At 45.7% G+C, this 27,064-nt stretch overlaps 1 protein-coding gene across 5 annotated transcripts in view; it reads right to left on the reverse strand.

Moving 5' to 3' along the window:
- Nucleotides 1-27,064, reverse strand: part of LOC118390395 (spectrin beta chain, non-erythrocytic 1-like) — a 108,630-nt gene that overhangs the window by 58,862 nt on the left and 22,704 nt on the right. For 3 of the 5 annotated variants that reach the window (XM_052457332.1, XM_052457331.1, XM_052457334.1), the window contains exon 2: nucleotides 15,720-15,910. In XM_052457332.1, the coding sequence (XP_052313292.1) occupies nucleotides 15,720-15,876 (157 nt within the window). In that variant the 5' untranslated portion in view covers nucleotides 15,877-15,910. Of the gene's footprint in view, nucleotides 1-10,660; nucleotides 11,339-15,719; nucleotides 15,911-27,064 lie in introns of those variants that run through there. The other 2 variants (XM_052457333.1, XM_052457335.1) reach the window with 2 other exon arrangements.

The following is a 27,064-nucleotide window of genomic DNA, read 5'->3' on the forward strand; positions in this document are numbered from 1 at the left end:
TTCATGAAAATCGCAAATGAAATTAAATAAATATATTGGCTCACAAGCTTAGCCTTTTGTTAACACTGTCATCTCGGCTTTTCAAAATATGCTTTTCAACCATAGCTACACAAGCATTTGTGTAAGAGTATTGATAGCTAGCATAGCATTAAGCCTAGCATTCAGCAGGCAACATTTTCACAAAAACAAGAAAAGCATTCAAATAAAATCTTTTACCTTTGAAGAACTTCAGATATTTTCAATGAGGAGACTCTCAGATAGCAAATGTTCAGTTTTTCCCAAAATATTATTTGTGTAGGAGAAATCGCTCCGTTTGGCTAAGAAAAAAACCCTGAAAATTCAGTCATTACAACGCCAAACTTTTTTCCAAATTAACTCCATAATATCGGCAGAAACATGGCAAATGTTGTTTAGAATCAATCCTCAAGGTGTTTTTGGAAAATGGAAAAATGCACGCAGCTGGAGATTACACAATAATTTCGACGGAGGACACCAAGCGGGCACCTGGTAAATGTAGTCTCTTATGGTCAATCTTCCAATGATATACCGTCACAATGCTGCAGACACCTTGGGGAAACGACAGAAAGTGTAGGCTCATTCCCGGCACACTCATTCCTGGCATATTTTCAAAATCTGAGACGACAGGCTAAGCTGTGTTTTGCAATATTGCACTTGTGATTTAATGAATATAAATAGTTTTAGTAATATTATGGCGCTATGCTATTCAGCGGTTTTTGATGACAATTATCCCGCTAAAGAGATGGGTTGCGTCGAGATGTTAAATTGTGTACTCATAATAACAGGAGTTTGTGTGTGTGTGTAGCATGAATGAATGAGCATGAATGAATGAGTGTGTGTTAAGGTGTGGAGAATCAAAGCAGGTGGTCAGTCCAGTTCAAGTGTTCAGCAGTCTGATGGCTTGTAGATAGAAACGGTCTCTGAGCCTGTTTCTCCCCAGACCTCACGCTCCGATAACATCTGCCTGACGTGTGGCTCATGTGTGTTTAAAATCAGGTAGGCCAGATCCAGCCTGTAGACAAAGATAGCACAATGAGACAGACATTTTACCGGATGTATAAATGTGAAGCATTCGCTTGGGGTTTCAACTCACTACATAATAGGGTGGGAGAAGATGAAACGAGATGGATTTTGGCCAGGATTCTGCAAACTTTCTCATCAATGAAACGTTTGATGTCAATAGTCTTATGAAATTCACCCATCACAAAAGTTTTTCAAAAAGAAAGTTGTTTAGAAGGGAAATTGGGTTATTGCACACGCCCACCTCAGAGGTGGTGTCCCCTAACGGAAATATGCAGATCTGTCACGCCCCCCCCACCCCCAAAAAAAACAGATGTGTCTTGGTGTCTAAAATGAGTGTATATGTTATTATTCTTCTGGTTGAATAGAGGCACACTACTAATGGCTACTGAGCAGTCCCTCCTAAAGCACACATCAGTGTTTACTCAGAAGTGCAGGAAGAGGTGACTGGCACCAGGGACAGTGACCCTTTGGACCCAGACACACTACCTAACCAAATTCACCATGCCTATCACCATGGCAACATGAGATAGGCAGTGATGATGGACTGTATCCTTTAGCCTGTGTGTTTGCGTTGAACCCATTAGATGCCCAGACTGGCATCTCCAGTTGAACAGGGCTTAAGGCTGACTTACTGCTGGTTACAGTACGGCTTTTAACTAGATGATTTTGTTTGCCAAGTAAAGAAGACGTGTTTGCCATGTAAATTATGATGATGAACACATAGTTCACCAGATTTGTGCTGTACTGTGGTGAGAAACAGCTGCAAATAGGGCCCTAGAAAATCAGTTGATTTTTTTTTACCTGATTCCGTTTGAGTTTATCCCCAAATTCCGTTTTCGCCTTATACATAGAAAAACAACATTTGAGGTTCTAATTCCACAACTTTTGAGATCTGGGAGGATTTTTTTTTATAAAAGAAGAAGTGTAGATACCTACCCTAGAGCGGTTAAAGGGTGAGACACTAACGTCGCACCAGGCCAACATCTTGTGAAACTGCAGAGAGCTAACATTCTAAATACACCATTTGTTATAGTAAACATTCTTGTAAATACATAGTAAACATTATAGTTATAGTAAACATTCTTGTAAATACATGTTCATCTTTGAAATGACGTAAGATACGTCTTAATCAGATTTCAAAAAGCTGTTACTACGAAAGCAAACATCTGAGGATTGCACCCCGCACACACAAGTATTACGAGCATTTTCCAACCAAGCATTAGCGTCATGAAAGTTAGAAATAACAATAAAATAAATAGCTAATCATTGAAGATCTTCCTCTGGTGGCAATGCCAAGTGTCCTAACTACACAGTGAATGTTCGTTTTGTTTGATAAAATCCATTTTTATAGCCTAACACGAAACATTTGTAAAACGCTTGCGTCATGATTTCCGTCTCATTCAACATTGGACGAAACATTCGTGGTAAATACACACACTAAACACTACGTTTATCCAGTCATGGTTGGTTTCATTGCAATCCTCTGGTTGTTAGTAACACAACCATACTTGATGGTTCTTTTCCCGGGACGTATTGACCGAAACAAACCGATTTGAAGACACCAATCAATGACATCATTGCGCACCAATGGTAGGACCGGTCTATCGCTGATTGACTGTATTTTGTCCCAATGATCATCTTGAAATCCGGTCCTTCTGTAGCACAGTTGGTAGAGCATGGCGCTTGTAACGCCAGGGTAGTGGGTTCGATTCCCGGGACCACCCATACGTAGAATGTATGCACACATGACTGTAAGTCGCTTTGGATAAAAGCGTCTGCTAAATGGCATATATTATATATTATTGAAATCTAGCTTGGAAGATAGCCAATGAGCAGAGGTAAACGGCAATATGGAATGGTTATAAAATGAGGGGAAAAAATCCAGAAAGTCACATTGTAGGATTTTTTATGAATGTATTTGCAAATTATGGTGGCAAATAAGTATTTGGTCAATAACAAAAGTTTCTCAATACTTTGTTATATACCCTTTGTTGGCAATGACAGAGGTCAAACGTTTTCTGTAAGTCTACACAAGGTTTTCACACACTGTTGCTGGTATTTTGGCCCATTCCTCCATGCAGATCTCCTCTAGAGCAGTGATGTTTTTGGGGCTGTTGCTGGGCAACACGGACTTTCAACTCCCTCCAAAGATTTTCTATTGAGTTGAAATCTGGAGACTGGCTAGGCCACTCCAGGACCTTGAAATGCTTCTTACGAAGCCAATCCTTCGTTGCCCGGGCGGTGTGTTTGGGATCATTGTCATGCTGAAAGACCCAGCCACGTTTCATCTTCAATGCCCTTGCTGATGGAAGGAGGTTTTCACTCAAAATCTCACGATACATGGCCCCATTCATTCTTTCCTTTACACAGATCAGTCGTCCTGGTCCCTTTTCAGAAAAACAGCCCCAAAGCATGATGTTTCCACCCCCATGCTTCACAGTAGGTATGGTGTTCTTTGGATGCAACTCAGCATTCTTTGTCCTCCAGACACGACGAGTTGAGTTTTTACCAAAAAGTTCTATTTTGGTTTCATCTGACCATATGACATTCTCCCAATCTTCTTCTGGATCATCCAAATGCTCTCTAGCAAACTTCAGAGGGGCCTGGACATGATCCCACGGGGTGAGATCTTGTGTGGAGCCCCAGATCGAGGGAGATTATCAGTGGTCTTTTATGTCTTCCATTTCCTAATAATTGCTCCCACAGTTGATTTCTTCAAACCAAGCTGCTTACCTATTGCAGATTCAGTCTTCCCAGCCTGGTGCAGGTCTACAATTTTGTTTCTGGTGTCCTTTGACAGCTCTTTGGTTTTGGCCATAGTGGAGTTTGGAGTGTGACTATTTGAGGTTGTGGCCAGGTGTCTTTTATACTGATAACAAGTTCAAACAGGTGCCATTTTAAGCGCAATATTTTGTCACAAAAACAAGCTCGACTATGCATATAATTGCCAGCTTTGGAAAGAAAACACTGACGTTTTCATAACTGCAAAGATATTATCTGTGGGTGCCCCAGAACTGGTCTTACAGGCAAAACCAAGATGCAACTTCAAACAGGAAATGAGCAGGATTTGAGGCTCTGTTTTCCATTGTCTCCTTATATGGCTGTGAAAGCGCCACGAATTAGCCTGCCCTATCTATCGTTTCTCCAAGTTGTCTGCAGCATTGTGACGTTTTTGTAGGCATATCATTGGAAGATTGGCCATAAGAGACGACATTTACCAGGGGTCCGCCCAGTGTCCTTTGTTGAAATTGTTGCGTAATCTCCAAGCTGCTCGCATTCATCCATGTGATTGAGACAGAGAGGAGACTTCCAGGAATGATATATCATGAAGAGATATGTGAAAAACACCTTGAGGATTGATTCTCAACAACGTTTACCATGTTTCAGTCGATATTACGGAGTTAATGTGGAAGAAAGTTTGCCGTTTGGATGAATGAATTTTAGTTTTTTTTTTGGTTGCCAAACATGACGCAGAAAACGGACCGATTTCTCCTGCACAACTAATCTTTCAGGAAAACTTAACATTTGCTATCTAACTGAGAGTCTCCTCATTTTGTCTGTCATAGTTGAAGTGTACCTATGATGAAAATTACAGGCCTCTCATCTTTTTAAGTGGGAGAACTTGCACAGTTGGTGGCTGACTAAATACTTTTTTGCCCCACTGTATCTGTTTATTTTACGTGTTGATTACAGGGCTCATACGTGAAAGTATTGTTACTGATTTTTAAAAAGCTTTCACAGTGGCAGTGATTCTGATTATGAGCCGCCAATGTCTAGGTGTCCATCTCCCTCTGAAGCTGGTTCATCCAGCAGGACCCCCGCGGTCTCCGGCTCCACACCTACCCGGCCATCTAGAGATGTGAAGTCCGTGACAAAGAAGAGGAGGTGGGGAAGAGAGAAACCTGCAGACAGAGGGCCAGAGGGTCGTTGGCACTCTGTGTTAGAAGATGTGGAACCAAATCCACCAGTTTTTAGACCCAAAATGCAGCCAGGACCTCAACTAGACATGACTGCAAAGTACAGCCCCCTTCAACTTTTTCAACTGTTTTTCACCTAGTCAGTTGTTGATTCCTTGGTGTCGAACACCAGTACGGGTGTAGGCAGGAAAGAAGGAGGCATGGAAGATCATTTCCATGTCAGACCTTTTCTGCTACTTTCCAATGGTCATTAATTTGTAAGTCGCTCTGGATAAGAGCGTCTGCTAAATGACTTAAATGTAAATGTCATTTACATGAGGCTGGTGAAGTTAAACTCTTAAGGGACTACTGGAAAACATCAGCTCTCTATCAACTGCCTTTCCCCATGACTCTCATGTCTTGTAAAAGGTTTCTGACTATCTCACAGGCGCTTCACATCAGTGACCCAGAAGTTGATGGGAAGAATGACAAGTAGAGAGGCACACCAAGGTTTGATAGGCTGTGCAAAAATCAAACCTCTCTACCCCAACATCGTTGAGGCCTGCAAGACCTATTTTCAGCCCGCCCAGAACCTGTCCATCGATGAGAGGATGGTAGCCTCAAAGGCCAGAATCAGCCTCAAACAATACATGCGTAACAAACCAACCGAATGGAGTTACAAACTGTTTGTTTTGGCTGATTCTGTGTGTGCCTACACTTGCCATTTTTTTGTTTATGAGGGGAAAAACAGTTTTGCGACCGGTAAGGGACTCAGTTATGATTCCGTTATGGAGTTATTAGATTTTCAACTGCTGGGGAAGAGATACAAACTGTTTGTGGACAACTTCTACACAAGCCCGACCCTGTTTACAGAGCTGAGGAAGCGGGATGTGTGGGCTTGTGGCACCATTCGGACCAATAGAGTGGGCTTTCCAAAGACAAAGGTGAACGACATGCCTAAGCGGGCTGAGCGGGGTACCATGCGATGGATCCGTGAAGATGGCCTGCTCGTTGTGATGTGGATGGATACCAGAGAGGTGGTCATGTGCTCCAGTATCCACAAGTCCTTCAGTGTAGATCATGTCGTCAGGCGTGTGAAGGATGGTAGCGGGGCATGGACCAAAAAAAAATGTCCCCATTCCAGCTGCTGTGAAGGACTACAACAAGGGCATGGGAGGTGTGGACCTGTCAGATGCGCTGATAGGATACTACAATGTTGTTCACAAGACCATGAAATGGTACAAGACATTTTTCTATCATTTCATTGACATTGCTGTGGTGAATGCCTTCATCCTCCAGAAGGAAATGGCTAAGAGCTGTGGACAGCCCCCCATCTCACAGCTAGCAGCTCATCCAAGAGCTAGTTCAATCCAAGCAGCTCTGCTCTTTAGTTACAGATTCAAGTCCACTGGGTGTTAGAATAGCATTTATTTATTTTGTATATAGTTCTTTCCTTCAAAATGATTTATTTTCATATAGTTCTTTCCTTATGTTTTATTTTTTTTGGGGGGGTGTTAGAATAGCATTTATTTATTTTGTATATAGTTCTTTCCTTCAAAATGTATCACTGTACCAATTCGGCCACTTGGGTACATTTGTGTGGGACACCTGGGTGACTTCATGCTCAATGTCATGTAGCTCGCTCATTTTTGAAGTTCTGTCCAAAACTTTGCTCCGCTATTGTTGCCATCTTATGTTCTTCATTCAAATCATCCACAGGGTCCTATCAGTATGTTTGGTTGTTCTTGGTCATTTAAAAGATGATGCAGCAACAATAAAAAACAGAAAATGTATGTTTATTCCCTTGTATTTTCTTCTACCAGATCTATTGTGTTATATTCTCCTTTCCTTTCAAACGATACCAAGAATATGCATATCCTTGCCTCTGGGCCTGAGCTACAGGCAGTTAGATTAGGGTATGTCTTTAGGTGGAAATTGAGAAGGGGGGGAGGGGTACCCCAAAGAAGTTAATGCAAGTGCGCACCAGCAAGAGACTGTTGTTGTTTGGTTAGCGATGTTTCTGTAGCGCTCATGTTATTGCTGAGTTTGAAAGAATACATAGCCACTGGATTCATGCAAATTCATGCTACTTTGTAGTTAACGTTTAAATAAAAAGGTTTTTGGAAAAATCTTTAGATCTCTACCATAAGGTTATCATTAGCATCATCACTAACGGCTACACAAAGTGTAGACACACACACACACACACACACACACACACACACACACACACACACACACACACACACACACACACACACACACACACACACACACACACACACACACACTAACCTAACGTCTCAAGCTCTGTCAGGTTGCATGGGGAGTGTTGCTGCACAGCTGCACAGCTATTTTCAGGTCTCTCCAGAGATGTTCGATCAGGTTCAGGTCCGGGCTATGCCTGGGTCACTCAAGGACAAGCCACTCCTGCATTGTCTTGGCTGTGTGCTTAGGGTTGCTGTCCTGTTGGAAGGTGAATCTTCACCCCAGTCAGGTCCTGAGCAGGTTTTCATCAAGGATCTCTGTACTTTGCTCTGTTCATCTTTGCCTCAATCCTGACTCGTCTCTCCTAGTCCCTGCCACTGAAAAACATCCCCACAGCATGATGCTGCTACCACCATGCTTCACCATAGTGATGGTGCCAGGTTTCCTCCAGACGCGTCTTGGCATTCAGGCCAAAGAGTTCAATCTTTGTGTTATCAGACCAGAGAATCTAGATTCTCATGGTCTGAGAGTCTAAGTGCCTTTTGAGAAACCCCAAGCAGGCTGTCACGTGCCTTTTACTGAAGAGTTGCTTCTGTCTGGCAACTACCATAAAGGCCTGAATGGTGGAGTGCTGCAGAGATGGTTTTCCTTCTGGAATGCTCTCCAATTTCCACAGAAGAACTCTGGAGCTCTGTCAGTGACCATCGGGTTCCTGGTCACCTCCCTCACCAAGGCCCTTCTCCCCAGATTGCTCAGTTTGGCTGGGCAGCCAGCCCTAGGAAGAGTCTTGGTGGTTCCAAACTTCTTCCATTTAAAAATGATGGAGGCCAATGTGTTCTTGTGGACCTTCAAAGCTGCAGACACTTTTGGGTACCCTTCCCCAGATCTATCTCGACCTCGTGGCTTGGTTTTTGCTCTGTCATGCACTGTCAACTGTGTGCCTTTCCAAATCAAGTCCAATCCATTGAATTTACCACAGGTGGACTCCAATCAAGTTGTAGAAACAGCTCAAGGATGATCAATGGAAACAAGATGCACCTAAGCTCAATTTCGAGTCTCATAGCAAAGGGTCTGAATACTTACGTGAATGAGGTTTCTGTTTTTTATGTTTAATACATTTGTATAAAAAAATATATATATATATTTTTAGCTTTGTCATTATGGGGTATTGTGTGTGAGGAAAATGTTTAATTTAATCAATTTCAGAATAGGGCTGTAACGTAACAAAATGTGGAAGAAGTCAAGGGGTCTGAATATTTTCCGAAGGCACTGTATGTGCCCTGCTACATTGGCTAATGACGACGGTGGCACAAAGAATTCTCAAAGACTATCACTGGTTCGAACATTCCTGTCCTGTGTGACCTACGGCCTACTGATCCCCATGTTTGAACGCAAAACACACCGCCTGAGGGACGGTGACGCAACAAGAATGAGGAAACATTCCGTTTCTTTAGCATACCATCCCTATCACTTCAGTGACGCCTTCATTAACACAATAACTATGGTGTACCGACGTCAATCAAATATATCGCTGTGTCTTATCGCACTGCTGCGGTCCCAGCAGACAGGCCAGTTTTCCTGTCCACAGTCAGAGAAGAACAGAGGGAGGAAGAAGCATAAGCCTCAAGTGCAGTCAGACCGGAATTTCTAGTGTGGTGCCTAAGTGTGTCTACAGGGGGTGGGTGGTGGCGATGCCATGGACAGACAGAGGACTGGTGAGGTGGGATCGGGAGACAGAGTGGGAAGGGTCGGGACTAGGCAGAAAACCCCATTCATACATTTCTGATCAGCCTTGCTATAGGTCTAGATCCTTGCTATAGGTCTAGACTGCAGGCTGCTCTGTTAAGAGAATAAATGGTTTGTCAACAGTTGACTTAAATGCTGTCACCTCATATCTTTGGGTATGTGGGTGAAGTGAATGCGAGCGGTTTGCGAGTGACGTGTACATCTCATCTGGCATCAGCAGACTGAGCTCTTGTTTGGAGATGAGATGATTGAGTCTGACCTTTTTTTGTCAGAGGCAAATTTCAGACTTTACACAAGCCATCTGAAAGAGAGGAGGATCCTGCAAGAAGCAAGACTACCACTCCTTCACGCTGAACTTCACACTGATTGGTGGGATTTAGGCTCCCTCTTTTCAAGTGAAGGGGCATGTAAGATAGTATACCCCCACCGTGCACTACATAACTCTTATCTCCAGCTAAAGTCATTGTGTAGACCCTGTACCTAAAGCTTAGCTTGGATACACCAGCACCTACCAGCAGATGGAATGAGTGTCACAGACACAGAACACTTTCTTTGAACACGAGAAGCTAACAGATAAACAGGTTTATCATGGAGAAAGATCCTACTGGCTGGTAAAAAGGGGGGTGACTTCAAACAGACTGAACAGTCGACGGAGGAGGTCATGACACCCTGGGGGATTTCAAGTCAAATAAAACAAAACCCTGCGCGTCTGCCTTAGTGACACTGGGCAGATTGCCCAATCCGGGAGGTGAAATATCGTTCAAGCACAAAGAATATCAAACATGTAGGGTGTGTGGACTTTTGCACCACAAGTCAACTCCTTGAAAATGCTCCATCCCAGACGGCGTTTCTTAAAATCTTTAAGAGTAAAAAAAACAAAACAGACGAAACACAATGCTCTTTAGTGATAACTTCATTGACTGACTGCATCGCACTTCAGCTAATCTAACCCTGCCTAATAGCCACATGCTAGGGAGGTGTGCAGCTCAAAAGGAGCCAGGCACACATGGTCACACACACACACACACACACACACACCCAGATAGACAAAATAAACTAACCAAATACCCAGTAACCCATACTGATCCTTACTGCTAGTCTGCTACAGCACCTCAACCTTATTATGGCTCTATTGAAAAGGGGGATCACCAGATCTACACAAGGGGAGGCCCCATGTAATGGATCGCTGCTGGGTAAACACTTCAAACCTTTACCCTGAACTATTTGAAACCGGCTATTGGGTTGTACTCGTCTGATTGTGTTTCTTACTATGGCATCGGTGACTTCCGTGCCCATGACCACGCATGGCTTAGGCCACTGACGGAGGCCTGTAATTGGATATGGAGGGCCAGGTGGCCTGGTGATCAGTTGGAGCTGATCTGTCGGGCCAGCCAGTGTTTCTAACTACCCTGAACAGGCCAGACCTGGGACAGGAGCCTGGAGCTACACAGCCCCCTGCGCTATACTCAAACACAGGCCACACAAAACGGAGACACGGTGTGAGGCCAGAGCTGACCACGCACAACAGGAATAAAGGAAGAAGAAAAAAAATAAAAAATTTGCGGGAGTAATTTCTTCATTCTCCATCTCTCTGAACTGGGGACTTTTGGATGGACTTTCTGCACTCTAACCCTCAATAACATATTACATCAGGAGCCAAAAAGCTCTACAGACTTTCCATTTCTTATTCCAGCAGGTTTAGGAGCCACCAGAATAAGTGTTAATCCAGCCTGCCCCAGGGAAGAGCCAGACTATTAGTAAGCTCTTACCTTGCAGCTGTTTGAATCTCCCCTCCAGGATGTTGGAGTACTGCACCTGGTTAACAAACGCCGCCGGGGAGAGACAGGGCTCCCTGTTTCGCTGGTGGTCCAGCTCCATGTTGGAGCGCTCTCTCCCTCCCGCTCAGCCTAAATCAACCTCAGGTATGGAGCTCTGCAGCGTGGCCGGGCCAGTGGGCTCTCCAGCATAGCACAGGGCCAGCAGGGCTGTCCACAGGACAGGAGCTAGCTATCTACCAGTAGATTCTACTACAGAAGCTACAGGCTTTAGTTGAGGAAAGGTCTGTTAGATTCAAAATGTGCTTTTTTATGGATCGCTTTCCCTCGTAAAATCCCAGTCCTTCTCCTCTAGCAGAGAAAACGTACAAAAAAATAATATCCTCCTTTGATTTCTCTCCCCCTTTCACAGAGGTGCAGGAGTTTTTCCAAACAAAACTAAGAGCAGAATGTTCTCGTCGCTTTCACCTCTTCTGGAATCTGTGCCACACTCCTTTTCTCTGAGCAAAGTAGAAACCTTTAGAGCAGTAGAAGTTCTCCTCTTCACATTCAGAGTCAAATGAACACTGGCTCTTCCCTCCAAAACATTGAGCGCGCATTCCGCCTCACACACACACACACACTACACACACACACACACCTTGTTTGAGCACAACAGGAGAACCGGCTGTGGTCGGATAGCTGTGTAAACAGAGCCTGCTGCTCACGGAAAGCTGTGACATTTGCATAAGGTGTGTTTTAGGGAGGAGCCTGAGAAAAGAGCGGGTGGATGGGCTGGATCAGTGGAGGGGGGTGGGGGGCGGCTGGAGGAGTGGTGAGGTGGACTTAACCATTCAGCAAGGTACAGTAGGGAGAGGCAGAAGATGGATCATTCCAATCCTTCACAATGCCACAGTGGTAGTGTAGGAGGTGTGGTCAGTGAGGTGTCACACAAGCCAGCATCTACGGTTGTTCTCCCATCCTCTGTCTCAGTCTTACACGATCACTCTCTTCTCTTTCCGCTTCACGGGACTAAAATAAGGCGTTAAGACAGGAAGGAAGTAGTTGAGAAACTGGCAGCAGCAGCAACACGCTCTTTCCTGCCTGAGCAGCGGAGTGTGATGAGAGAATGTGTGTGTGTGTGTGTGTGTGTGTATGTGTGTGTGTGTGTGTGTGTGTGCTCAATCACTGTCCACTGAGGCCCACCCAATCAAAAACGTCGAAGCATCGATTTCCCGCATGTCTACATACACATGAACACAACGACTTACCGCTACCAAAATAAAAATGTCGATGCATTCCTCAGAAATAAGTGGACATGGCAGCCGTTTGCAGTGCTCTCGGTACTGTGCTCAACACTTAGCTGCAGCGGCAGCTTGTCCTCCACAGTGACCTGGATATGACACACCAGAGCCGCGTTGTTCACTAGAAACAAATTAAATTAGCTTTCTTACATGAAATGTCAGGAGGGGACCCTTCTCCTTTCCACACAAGTCAGGTCAGAGCAAGTGGCTGTGCTAACTCATACAGGAGCCCCGAGGATACCAGTTTGAAGTTTTGTATTCGTCAATCACATGTACAGGATACACGTGGTATACACAGTCTAACTAGTTGCTTCCACGCGGGTTCCTTCTCGACAATGCAACAATAAGAAATGAGAACAGATAAGACTATGAACATAAAGTAAACGGCTCAGTGGAATAGAATAAAACATTGTATCTTAAGTATAACACAGGGAAGGTAGAATTTATAGTTCAATATTTACAAGTGTTTTTGGGAAAGGGGGGATTTGGGGTTCAAGTGTTTATAACTGTGTGGTATTTAGCAAGTCAGAATCAGAGTCCAGTCGGAACGATTGTGGTGTGTGTGTGTGTGTGGCATGAATGGGTGCGCGCTAAGGTGTGGGTAAGGTAAGGGTACAGCCTGCCCTGTCCATGGGGAACGTGTTCAGATCTGCTGTTTTACAGGCTGTGTTTGGGCTACTTTGGGTTTGGTTGGGTTAAGGCTGTACAGTACAGGAGCCCTGCGGCCTACTCTCATTAGAAGATCTAGGGGGCCAGGGTTTTCAGAGTGACCAGCACTTTATAGAAGGAAGTGGCTTAATGAGGCCCAGAGAACAGACGCAGGCCTCTCACTGGGGGCTAAGGGATTCTGTCGCTATCGCCAGGGGGTGATGAGAGGAGAGCTCGGTGGTGCGCTCATTGCTGTCCTGACAAAATACCAAACATCCCTCTTAACATGCAGGCCTGTAATGAGTGCAGGTCTCTGAGTGTGTGTAACTGTGCTCACGCCTCGGGATAAAGAAGCTTCCTTCCTCTAGAAAACAGCTCGTCCGCTTGCTGTACAGAGGGCTGGATAAACAACCCTTTTCTGCAACTTGTGAAAACTAAAAGAGGGGGGAGTATACGAGGAAGCATTCGGCAAGAGCTCCTGTATGAAGCACGGTGCAATTACAGATAATGGCCCGTTCTACTGACATGAGCAAGACAGTGGAGCAGAGAGGAGAGGGGGAGTGAACCATGTGAGGGGGCAGAGGAGTGAGAGGAGAGAGGGGGAGTGAACCAGGTGAGGGGGTGAGAGGAGAGGGGGCGTGAACCATGTGAGGGGGAGGGGGGAGGGGGGCGAGAGGAGAGGGGGCGTGAACCATGTGAGGGGGGCGAGAGGGGGCAAGAGGAGAGGGGGAGTGAACCATGTGAGGGGGAGCAAGAGGAGAGGGGGCATGAACCATGTGAGGGGGGGGGGGTGCGGGAGGAGTAGGGGAGTGAACCATGTGAGGAGGGGCAGAGGAGTGAGAGGAGAGGGGGAGTGAACCATGTGAGGGGGGGCAGAGGAGTGAGAGGAGAGGGGGAGTGAACCATGTGAGGGGGGGCAGAGGAATGAGAGGAGAGGGGGAGTGAACCATGTGAGGGGGGAGCAGAGGAGCGATCCACTGGCAGGGCTGAGAGTAAACATCTCCACATCCTGCAACTCCTCCGCAAAGACCCAGGCAGGGAGAGGCGCCCGGGAACATTCCCCACACGCAGCTAAGCACACTCCTGCCCCTGCAAAAGGCACAGAGGTCATACTAAAACCCCCGAATGGAGGATAGAGGAGGATGTAGAGTATCACCCAGACAGGCCTGTAGACTGATGCTGCTAGAGGGTCTATTCTGTTCGTCTTCTGCACATTCCTCTCAGTGAGGATATGTGGTGGAGGGGGGCAAGAGATAGAGAAAGAACAACCAGATGCCTCTCTCCGCAGGTCACGGTGTTAGAGTTGAGGCTGTGCTTTTCCAACGACACTTAACCCCACACCAGTGGGCCGGCAGTGTTTTATGCTAATGTAGCTCCAGTGTTGTTTCCATCAGGAGTGTGACACTAAAGACTTGAGGCGAGCAGAATCAACAACCTCAGTATCATTCAGGACTGTTGCTTTGTGAGAAGGTGATCTAGTTCAGTCAGCCATTGTTCTGTAAATACCAACTGAAAAGTGCTTAAGGCCTTGGCTCCAAGTCAGAGCAGGGTCCACTGGAACCATGGCCCAGTGAGACAGGGGTGCAGTGGCATCAGTGTTCTGGTGCCGCACACAGGGCCTCATTACACAGGGCCTCATTACACAGGGCCTCATTACACAGGGCCTCATTACACAGGGCCTCATTACACAGGGCCTCATTACACAGGGCCTCATTACACAGGGCCTCATTACACAGGGCCTCATTACACAGGGCCTCATTACACAGGGCCTCATTACACAGGGCCTCATTACACAGGGCCTCATTACACAGGGCCTCATTACACCCTCTGTGTTCCCTACTCCCCGTCCCTCTGACAGCTCAGAGTCTCTCAGTGTGTCGTACCCTGGTTCCTACCTGCCATGTTACCTTCCAGGCATTTCACACTCCAGACAGGTTTGTGAAGACGTCGCAGGACGTCAGATCTTACTAGGCCACACACACACACACACACACACACACACACACACACACACACACACACTTGGATGAGTCACACCAACACACAAGCAGGAAATATTCAAATGAACAGCTGAGGGAAGGAGGCACTCCTAGGCCATGGCAGGAATCAGACCGGTAACCAGAGTGCTGCTGATGAGAGTCACAGTGCTGTTGTGCTCTGGTAGTCCGTAGATACAGACTACACTTGACATAGAGGACTCTAATCCTCAGACTACGGAGGCCTGGACGTGACAGTTCGAGCTAGCTGTGCATAGATGAGTCTACACAAACAAGGGAGAAACCCATGCAAATGATCCTGAGCACAGGGGATGTTAGCACCTCCTTCGCTGTGTCGGGGGAGCAGAGGATTAGTCAACAGATAAGAACACAGAGGGGAATCCCATGAATGGAGTGAGAGAATGAAAGAACAGAACACAAGTGTAGAAGGAGAGAGCGAGAGCGAGTGAGACAGAGAGAGATAACTGCTGCAGCATGTCAAAGAATGTGCACATCAAGCTCCTACTTGCCAAAAGGAGATGGTATCAGTGGCATTCCCAGGAGATGAGTAAAGAGCACACGCACACACACCTTGTCAAATACTATATGAAAAGACACATCCACTACTCAGGTCACACTAGTTTGTTAGTCAGTTCAGTGTGACCTACTGTAGCTGACAAACAGCCAACAGTCTGAATGAGTCTGTTACCACAAGGAGAATGGTTGCTTTTCAATGTGTGATGAGGCTACTTTTAAACAGCGCTCTCTCTTCACCACTATACTATCACATACCACAGTTTGAAGTCGTGGTGTCAGTTTCTGCTTCCAGCATTGAGGGGTGAGTAGGGGTGCGTGTATGTATGTGTGACCACAGAGAGATTTTGTCTGTTTAAAATGGTAGAGTGAGAACAGAGGTGGCCGATGCTGCCTCTGTCTGCCTGGTGCTTCCCTCTGCTGGGCCTCCACATTACTGCAACCAGCGTGGCTGGTCATGTTCCACAACAGGACGGTGGACTGGGAACACACACTAGTCATACACACCGACACACACACACACACACACCGACACACACACACACACACACCGACACACACACACACACCGACACACCGACGCCGGCACTAACACCTGGGGCCTCGTCCTACCTGCCAGAGCTTTGATGCGCGAGCGCTCAAAGAGGCGTGCCGAGCTGTTCTCATTGTCCCAGTCGGTCTCTGCGGCCAGGTCCCAGCGGTTGTTGATGTCATTGTACTGCTGCTGGATCTCCTGGCTGTCGAAGTCGGTGGGAGAGATGGTGCTCATGATGGTGACCGGGGCTGGGGGAAAACCATCCAACCTGCAGGGGAACAGAGAAGGGGGGGGGTCAGTCGAGGTGCCTTGAAACCACGTGGGAGGTACTTTCCCACCCGAACAAGTTCTTAGATCTGCCCGTCCCTCGTAGACTTTGGAGAACCCTTAGTTCAGCCTCTAACACCTCCCGCAGTAAGCTGCAGACTGATAGTCTCACACTTTCATTTGCCACATTTTCTAGCGTGGTATGACAAGGCCGATGCAAATATCAGCTGGGACAGATAGTGAAAATGAAGCCAAGCAGAGACGGAGAAAGGTGAGGGATGGCTTGGTACAAACGGCACCTGTTGTAGTTTAACTGCCATGCAACTGGCCGTTTACTTAAGATAAATATTTAAAATTGCCATCGTCTCTCATATACCAGAGAAACTGATTGTATTATCTCGACTCGGCAAGAGGAGCAGCTTCATGAGAAAGTCCTATGGTTTTCGTATGCGCACAAAAACGTACACACCCACACACGTGCGCGAGGAGCAAATACCTGTATAACCGTGATGTCTCTCAGTGAAATCCGTTTGAAGGACGCACACGCCTCACAACACACACACACACACACACACACACACACACACACACACACACACACACACACCAATTTCTGATGCCACTCTGGCCTGGTGCCAAGGGTCAATGTCACCTAGAACTGGGACAGTAAACCGAAAATTACCGGCTCCACCTTCCGCTTACCTGAAGCAATTTGCGTACGTAGGTCATTTGTCTACACAACGTTCCTGTAGATGGTTCTAAAACCATTATTTGGTCAACAGTGCATTATGCATTATGTTGATTAATGCTATGAAAGTATCTGCCTGTCCCCTTTTGGCTGTTGGCTGCTGTGTGAATGAGCCACTTATTACTCACTCTCCCTACTGTGACATGGAAGAGGGAGAGATGCATTCTGAGAAGAACAAGCATATGACCGTTGCTTAAAAATGCTATTTTTCAAAGCAACGTTGCTGTTCTAGTTACAGAGGGGAGAGTAGCAGCTCTCTGAGTAGATCATTTATTTCTCCCCTCTTAGAGGCAATCTAGCTAGGTGTTTTGAGTTCCCATTTCCTCAGATGGTGTCTAATATAGATTATAGGGCGATATGCACAAAGATATTGTCAAATTCTCTGAAGAGCCAAAAAATAAATCTGATAATTCTGGATCCTATTTTGACAGGTCGCACATCAAAAATATCAAGCATGCATTCTCTCAATATGTTAGCTGGAATAGCTTACTTTTCTTACTTTTTAATCATAGGCTACGACCTCAGTTGTCTTACTGACACTGGAGAGAATTCTAGAGCCCTACCATGAATGTAAAGTAACAGCCCAGAAAAAATATTAAAATGGTTGTATTTACTGTTCGAGCAAAATAGTTATTTATCACAATATAAAACTTTGTCCATGTCGCCCCAGGTCTAGTACCTCCCCAAAACATTATCTTAATTTATTTCTGATTGATCGTTATACATTTATTGTAATATGGATGTTTGTCTATCGTACATCTCTAATGTCACCCGACCTGACCAATATGCCTCTGCAGAACAATCCAAGTGGGAAAAACTGCCCTTCGAGTGGTACAGCGGTCTAAGGCGCTACATCACAGTGCTATAGGTGTCACTACAGATCCGTTATCGATCCTGGGCTGTGTCACAGCCGGCCACGACCAGGAGACCCATGAGGTGGCGCACAATTGGCCCAGCATCGTCCGGATTAGGGGAGGGTTTGACTGGACGGGATGGACTGGTCCCGTCGCGCTCTAGCGACTCCTGTGGCGGACCGGGGCTTGCAGGCTGACACGGTGGCCAGTTGGCGCTTCCTCCGACACATTGGTGCGGCTGCCTTCCGGGTTAAGGGAGCATTTTCTCAAGAAGCAGTGTGGCTTGGCAGGGTTGTGTTTCGGTGGAGGCATGGCTCTCGACCGTCGCCTCTCCCGAGTCCGTACAGGAGTTGCAGCGATGGGACCAGACTAACTACCAACTGGATATCATGAAATTGGGGAGAAAAAAGGGTAAAAAGTACAAGGGATCTGAAATCCAGACATCAAATACGGTGTTAGATACAGCGGGATGGGTGGGTAAGTAAGTTGCCTTGCACCAGCCTTGGGTTGTGCAAGCTGGAACAGCAGGAGTCTCTCTCCTGTTTCTGTAGCGTGAGGCAGCTTGATGTACAAAGACTAGCGTCCTGTCCGGGCGAGTGTACATCACAGTGCCTTGTCAAGCAGAGTCGCATCAGGTCCCATTTCTACAGTCTTTGGTATGACTCGGCCGAGGATCTAACTCCCAACCTTTCAATCTCAGGGCGGACACTAATCACAAGGCCACTGAGTAGGTGGGTGGGTGCACGAGACCAACTCGTCCATGTACTGTCCAGAAGTAGATCTCTGGGTAATGACTGAACTTAGCAGCCAGGAGAGGACAGAGACGTGCCACGGCCATGCACTGCTCCTTCCCAGAACCTCTCCTTCCTTTCCCCGTGTTCTGACTAAGCTGTGGCACGGTAAGAGTTAAAGCCCCACCATGGAGAGGGGAAAGGGAGATACCTAGTCAGTTGCACAACTAAATGCATTCTACTGAAATGTGCATTCCGCATTTAACCCAACCCCCTCTGAATCAGAGAGATGTGGGGGGGGGGGGCTCCATAATCGACATCCACGTATTCGGGGCCCGTTTAACAGTGGGTTAACTGTGGGGGGGGTTCAGGTTTCTCCCTGGCTAAAGTGACTACCCCCTCTATCTTCTCTGACAGCTATATGGCCTCCCCTCCCCGTGGGGAATCTATTCAGATTGAAACCCAGACAGTTAACTAAAAAGGCCCATTAGCTGACACGGCCTGTTTGTTTATGAGGACAGATAACAGATCGGATCTGTCTGTTTATCAAGGCCATGTTTGTTTGTTCTGTTGTGTCTGGCTTTGTGTCTGCCGTAAGGCTCTTAGTGGGATCTAGGGGTGGGGGTTGAGTAGTAGGGCTGCTGTGGTAAAGGCCGTCCACATGCTTCGGTTCAGCGAGGCCAGGCAAAGCAAACGAGTGTGCTCGCATACACTCTTAAAAAGGCTTTAAAAACCAAGACAAAAGCACCAATAGTACCGTTTGTCCATCTTGAGACGCCTTAAATAACTCAAGACGTCAGTCACAAATGTTTACGTATTTTGCAGAGATCATAGTTGCACAACTTGACATCTAAACTAAGATGTTTGGTGCATTATTTCTCAAGTGAAAAATGTGCGCGAAAACGTGCAGTCTACCGTTAAATGACAACAAACACATCATTGAAGAATCCCTACTGTCGACCAATCAGACAAAAGGGCGTCGACTTCGGCCTCCTGAAAGGCCAAAAGTTTATTTTAATTTTAAATACCTTGCCGAAGGCCAAAATGAACAAAAACGTCAAAGGGTCGACATAATATATGCACAAACTGTTCCGAACTGTTTCGAATGGGAAGCACGCGGACGCCTTAAGGCTTGGGATCAATCATTATGTCGAAGCGATAGCGAGGCTGCTCCCGTCCTCAAATCAGGCTGACCGGCAGGCCTTCTGCTCCAGGCTCCATCTCTCCCTGCAGGAGGCTGTCTTAATCCAGAAGGCTGGGGTAGAGCATGCTGCCACTCTCCCTCCACCGGGATAGACAGCTCCTGCTGCTCCATGCTCTGCTATAGGAGACCCCTCATCCGCTGAGTTAGTGTCAGCACCACTCTACCACATGAACTGGGAAATAGGGAAGAGTAGACCTGCCAGAGGAGAGTTGACCTGATACGAGAGCCATTTTCAAAATAGTGGTAAATATGCATGCAGGCAAGTATGCACACACTGACTCACCCCCTAATTTAGACATATCAATTAGGCCTAGCTAAATCCATACTCCAAGAATGACACCTTTAATACAGACTGATCCGTCTGGGAAAAACAGAGGAACTTAAGTCTCATATATTCAGCAGATCCAGCAGAATGTGATGTCCAGCAGTATTGAGCATTCACAGTCTCACATTGAGTATTCAGTCTCTTCTCCTGAGTCAGTCTTCCCTCAGCTATATCAAAAAAAGGTTTCCCTCTAATAAGCAGGAAGCATCGAGGTAAGAAATGTGGACATAGTACAATGAAAGAACATTTGTCTACTCCAAATAATAATTTATTTGCCTACTCCAAATAAACTGACAATAGACAGAGGCCAGGAACGGAGAGAACAGAAAGAGATCATATAAAAGGGGACACCTTGTGGAGGATGGGGTGTTAAAACAAGAGATATATGTGAGACAGGGCAGGATGTCTGTAGGGGCTCAGAGAACACTCCTACGGCGCATTTCCATTCAGGATTTACCCCAGTGTTTTACCCAAAAGGGCGAGACTTGTCTGTTTCCATCTATGCGGTCCGGCATCCGTGTCTCACTGGTCCATGGCTCCAGTGGACCTGCTTTTACCTGGGGCCAAAGCCAGGCCACCGGTACTTTAACACCTTCTAACAAAGCAACAGTCTTGATGAAGCAGAGGTTGTTGATTTTGCTCTCCTGAGTTCTTATAGCTCAGAGACACCGGTAGGATTGTCAAACTGTACTTAGCACGTCTGAACAGTGTCGGTAGTAAATCTCTTTTGTGTTCACACAGCAAAGACTTTGAAGTCGTCAGCCACTCAGCATTGTTAAAATACTCCAAACCAGAAGGTGGCAGTAGCATTGTTTTGTTAGCATTGTTAGCATATTCTCTTGTTAGCGCAACATGGCTAGTTAGCTAAGGACACTGCACTAATTCGGCAGCTGTTTCATGGAATCTAATCTATTGTATTGCACGGTAAAAAAACAAACAGTTTGGTACTACAATTTTTGTTACGTTCGGTACTTCTGTCAAATGTGTCTCACATGATTGAGAGGATCCAAGTTTGTCCATCAGGGTCATCACTAGTTACCACAGCCACAAAGTCATAATTATGATAAACCCCACATATTCCTACAGTAGTGTTGTGTGCAATGCATCTGTGCACTTAGCCATCCCATAGCCTACATTGCATATGAAGTGTGACTGGCAGTGGCTGGAAGTCTATGGGTATCTGCCAGCATGATAGTAGATAGCACAATGACTGGAAGTCTATGGGTAACGCTAGTAATAAAACACAACATGCAACAATTTCAAAGATTTTACAGAGTTAGGTCATAGTAGGAAATCAGTCAATTGAAATGAATGAATTAGGCCCTAATTTATGGATTTCACATGACTGGGCATGGGCCCATCCATTGGGGAGCCAGGCCCACCCACTCAGAATGAGTTTTTCCCCCACGAAAGGGCTTTATTACGGGCAGAAATAATCCTCAGCACCCCTCCCCCATAGACGATCTCGCAGGTGAAGAAGCCGGATGTGGAGGTCCTGGGATGGTGTGGTTACACATGGTCTGCGGTTGTGAGTCCAGTTGGATGTACTGCAAACTTTTCTAAAAACGACACACTACCTCAAAACATGAGACATCTGTGGCATTGAGTTGTGTGACAAAACTGCACATTTTTAAAGTGGCCTTTAATTGTCCCCCAGCACAAGGTGCACCTGTGTAATGATCATGCTGTTTAATCAACTTCTTGATATGCCACACCTGTCAGGTGGATGGATTATCTTGGTAAAGGAGAAATGCTCACTAACAGGGATGTAAACAAATGTATGCACAACATTTGGGAGAAATACGCTTTGTGTGCGTGTGTATGGAAAATGTCTGGGATCTTCTACAAGTACAAATGGCAGGTTCGTCGCAACCCGGGTTGGCACGCAGCAGGTACCGCTTTTGTTCTAGTAATAAAAGGAACGGCCTCCCACTGTGATGAATACCTATCGGCAGCGAGAGTCTCAGTGTGTTTCATGTCACATGCCTAATGGATCCACAACAACACTATAGAGCTTATATTAACTTAAAACACTGGCAACACACTGATGTGGGGGTAAGTCTCCACGGAAATGCAGCACTCGTGAGGTGTACTAGTGAATGTACGGTTATGCATTCATGGGACTCTTAGCTAGTGATGTAATATGTTCGATGAACATGGACCAGGGCAGTGAGTCTTTGTGACAGAGATTGATGGGACCGAATAAAGCGGTCTGTAATAACATCTCACAGGACCATCTATTCCACTGCCTAAAACATACTTCATCAAGGGCCTTACGGTGAAATCACATTTCAAAATCTTTTTTTTTTTAAACTAGGCAAATCAGTTAAGAAAAAATCTTATTTTCAATGACGGCCTAGGAACAGTGGGTTAACTGCCTGTTCAGGGGCAGAACGACAGATTTGTACCTTGTCAGCTCGGGGGTTTGAACTTGCAACCTTCCGGTTACAAGTCCAACGCTCTAACCACAAGGCTACCCTGCCGCCCCAATGAGTCAGCCTACGAGGGGACGGAACACACAGACGCCTTGCTACAGCACATAACGTAACACAAGCGCAAGCAGCACTCCACTCCTCACACATGTAAATATCAAAACAACGAGAAGAAGAAGCAGGGTAAATCCCATTAGTCAGATTAGGAAGTGGCTCAGAATAGAAACTCGGTCATTATCCGTGGATTAAAGCAAGACAGGAGGAACAGTCAGCAACGCCTCCCTCCAGTCCACCCCCGCGACCCGCCGATCTCGTTACCTCCCCACAGACAGACAGGCAGCCATGATGGGCCCTCTGGGGATGACTGACTGACAAGGCCCCTGCTAGAGCCTGGAAGAGCTTTGGTCCTTGGTACCTGGAGCCAACGCAACAAGAGGAGGACATCGCATTCCCCTGGACGAACGGGCGGCCATGGCTACCACCACTTCCTGTACTTGGAGCAGGGGTATGACGGGAATGGTGATGGGTGGGTGGGGGGGGAATAGGGGGAAGGAGATGGTACTAGGGGACTGAGGGTGTAAGGGGGTGTATCCCTGCTATGGCTAGGAGGAGCTGGGGCTCAGTGTCTGGACTAATCACTCCTGATTGGATCAGACACACACACACCCTGACCCACTATGACACAGACCCTCACACTTCCACAGCCTCCAATACAGGGCACAGGGTACAACACACATGCTACGATACACCCAGTCTATGACGTAGCCTACGACACACAGCCTCCGTCTGACACAACCTAGCCAATAGACACAGCTTCGAACCTCGCCAATAGACACAGCTTCGAACCTAGCCAATAGACACAGCTTCGAACCTAGCCAATAGACACAGCTTCGAACCTAGCCAATAGACACAGCTTCGAACCTAGCCAATAGACACAGCTTCGAACCTAGCCAGCCTCCCCACTGAGCCTTGAATACACACAGCCTCTGAACACAGCCTCCTCCGAAACAGCATCCCACAATTTTGTTTTACAAAGTTAATGAGGCAAAAATATGACATTTTTCATCATGATACCTGGCTGTCACCACCACCTCTATCCTCCAAAACGCGTCGTCACACTAGTCATATCTACAGCGCCTTAGAAAAGTGCAATTCATCAAGTTTAAAAAATGACCGTTTAAAATGGCCTTCTCTGATATCTAATGAGTGAATTACAATATTCCCCTGGTCACTGATAAAGGTGATGAATTGGAGGGGATATAAATCAATAGGGCTTAGAGCTGGGGAGGGAGGGCCAGACACAGGACCCAGGAGGAGTGTGTCTGCCTGCAGGGGATGAGGTGACAGGGCTTTGTTGGGACTGTCTGCTCCATACACACAAGCTAGAAATAGAGAGCCTACCGCTTTCTCACACATGCAGTCTTTTAATACACTAACTACATACCAACAAATAACCTCCTTTATGCACATATTCATTCCCGTCACACACGTCCTCCTCCGACTCACACACCCACCAACCCCATCTTAGCAAATTAACCCCTTACACTCGTGGAAACCGCCCTATATGGATATGGCTAAATTGAAATGTTTCTTAATGAAGAAATATGTAATACATAATTAGTGGACCCCGGGAAGGGGATCCAAATAAACAAATACCCCTGGTAGCAATTAAAAGGGAACAGTTTGGAGATTATGGGGAAATTATTCAGTTCCTGTTCAGAAAATTGACAGTTCACCTGACAAGACTGAATGCAAACATTACAATGTTGATTTTACAAGCATTTTACATTTACTGTACTTTGCCACATTTGTTGTTAACGAAAGCTTTCACAAGGCAATTCAGAAAAGCATGAGTCATGAGTGCATTCAGGTGTGTGGCCTATGGCAAATTTTCTTCACAATACATCAAATGGGCTCATTCTGGTCAGGTCATCCCAGGGTATGACGCCATGTCCTCTTGTAACTGTACACCAAACAGTGATCATAGACGATGACAAGATATTACATATGTAAATGTGAAGTGCAACTTTGGACTCACAGGTGTTTGACTTTCTCTATATGCCGTCAAAGCAGTATTTATTATAATCCTCAACGCCTCATCTTTCAAAATACATCGAGTCCTCGTCATTTATAGCTTTTTCCCCCCTCACTCAGACGACAAAAGAAATTAGCTAAATTAGCAGAAGGGATGGAGGCAACATTTTGTCGCACGGTGCTCAAGTTCAGAACGGCTGTCAGACAAATCCCATACAGCGTTGTGAAGCGGAGACCCCGATCTCTGACCCAGAGCTCTCATGTATAGCACGCTACTGTACAGCCACTGCGTCCCAATTAAGGCGCTTATCAGTGTCCAAATCTGCCATTGTCAACCCGTATATAAGGGTACAAGTGTAAAGCGCTACCACCTCCCTAATCACCCTTTAATGTATGATGTATAGACAATTTGGGTGACACTCCTCCCTGCAGTGCAGCGGACCCCGTAATAATCATATCAGCTTAATTCCCCCTCTACTCGTCATTGTGCGCCTGCCTCGTGTTGACAGCCATTATGGTGGAAGAGCATGTTTACGTCTGCCGAGCTGTTGCAGTGGACTTACGGGACAAACCTATGAGCCTCAACCCAAAATGGATGATAAACTAAATGTGCCAAGGTTGTCCTGGATAAAAATCACCTTGTGACCCTTTAACAGAGACAGAGGAGAAGAAAAAAAAGAAAAGAGAAAAAAGTGTGGCGGTCATAAACCAACAAGATGTCACAGCTAGAACGGGGTGCTAAGATGGTGGAGTGCGTAGATACTGAACGCTGTGGAACTCTTCCTGTACTCGCCATTCATCACCATGAAAAACTGTCAACCGGGCTTTTGGCTCAAGAGTGTGTGTGTGTGAGAGAGAGAGATCACAACAGATCAGTGTGTCTTCAGGTCACTACAGATTAACATTACTTTAAGGGGACATTGGCTTTCTAATCTTGAGATGGAAAAAAACTGGCTGAAATATGCAGGGTTTGCATTAGCTTTCAGAAATCAGCATTTTCAAAACGCAGACAATCAAAATGTGCATTTTAAACCACTTCGCCTGTGTTTTATATTGAAAGTCTTTTTTCTCTTCAAGCGATAAGGGGCGTGCAACTATAGTTTCTCTTGATAAAAAAAAATACATTAGTACAATACATTTGGCAGAAACAACAGACAGAAGGGCTAGCAGCCACACAAGCAAATTAGCTTAAAAGTAACTTTTTCGCAAAAATGATGCATGGCCATCACATTTTGAATATTTATCATTAAACATATATGTAGCCAGCTACAGCTAGGACGATAAACCGAAGATTATCACCCCCGACCATACTGATAACTTAACGCAGGCATTTTGCTGATAACACATGCGCCACACTGATCCTCAACATGGGGGCCCCTCAGGGGTGCGTGCTCAGTCCCCTCCTGTACTCCCTGTTCACTCATGACTGCGCGGCCAGGCACTACTCCAAAACAATCATTGCGTTTTCTGATGAAACCACAGTGGTAGGCCTGATCACCGACAACGATGAAACAGCCTATAGGGAGGAGGTCAGAGACCTGACATTGTGGTGCAAGGACAGCATCTTTCCTCAACATGATGAAGACATTATTATTATTAGAGGTCGACAGATTATGATTTTCTTCAACGCCGATACCGATCATTGGAGGACCAAAAAAAGCCTATCGGCCGACTTTTTAAAATGTATTTGTAATAATGACAATTACAACAATACTGAATGAACACTTATTTTAACTTAATATAATGCATCAATAAAATCAATTTAGCCTCAATTAATTAAATAATGCAAAAACAAAGTGTTGGAGAACAAAGTAAAAGTGCAATATGTGCCATGTAAGAAAGCTAACATTTAAGTTCCTTGCTCATAACATATGAAAGCTGGTGGTTCCTTTTAACATGAGTCTTCAATATTCCCAGGTAAGAAGTTTTAGGTTGTAGTTATAGGAATCTCTCTCTCTATACCATTTATATTTCATTAACCTTTGACTATTGGATGTTCTTATAGGCACTTTAGTATTGCCAGTGTAACAGTATAGCTTCCGTCCCTCTCCTCGCTCCTACCTGGGCTCGAACCAGGAATACAACGACAACAGCCACCCTCGAAGCAGCATTACCCATCGCTACACAAAAGTCTCGGGCCTTGCAGAGCAAGGGGAACAACCACTCCAAGTCTCAGAGCGAGTATCATTTGAAACGATATTAGCGCGCACCCTGCTAACTAGCTAGACATTTCACATCCGTTACACCAGCCTAATCTCGGGAGTTGATAGACTTGAAGTCATAAACAGCTGCTAGCAAAGTGCTGTTTGAATGAATGCTTACGAGCCTGCTGCTACCTACCATCGCTCAGTCAGACTACTTTATCAAATCATAGACTTGGTTATAACATTATAACACACAGCAATACGAGCCTTAGGTCATTAATATGGCCGAATCCAGAAAATCATCTCAAAAACAAGACGTTTATTCTTTCAGTGAAATACGGAACCTTTCCGTATTTTATCTAACAGATGGCATCCATGAGTCTAAATATTCCTGTTACATTGCACAACCTTCAATGTTATGTCATAATTACGTAAAATTCTGGCAAAATAGGCGGCCCAAACTGTTGCATATACACTGACTCTGCGTGCAATGAACGCAAGAGAAGTGACACAATTTCACCTGGTTAATATTGCCTGCTAACCTGGATTTCTTTTAGCTAAATATGCAGGTTTAAAAATATATAATTCTGTGTATTGATTTTAAGAAAGGCATTGATGTTTATGGTTAGGTACACATTGGAGCAACGATACGCACCGCATCGATTATATGCAACACAGGACAC

Source organism: Oncorhynchus keta, chromosome 11, assembly GCF_023373465.1.
Source record: "Oncorhynchus keta strain PuntledgeMale-10-30-2019 chromosome 11, Oket_V2, whole genome shotgun sequence".
In the NCBI taxonomy this organism is placed as follows: Eukaryota; Metazoa; Chordata; class Actinopteri; order Salmoniformes; family Salmonidae; genus Oncorhynchus; species Oncorhynchus keta.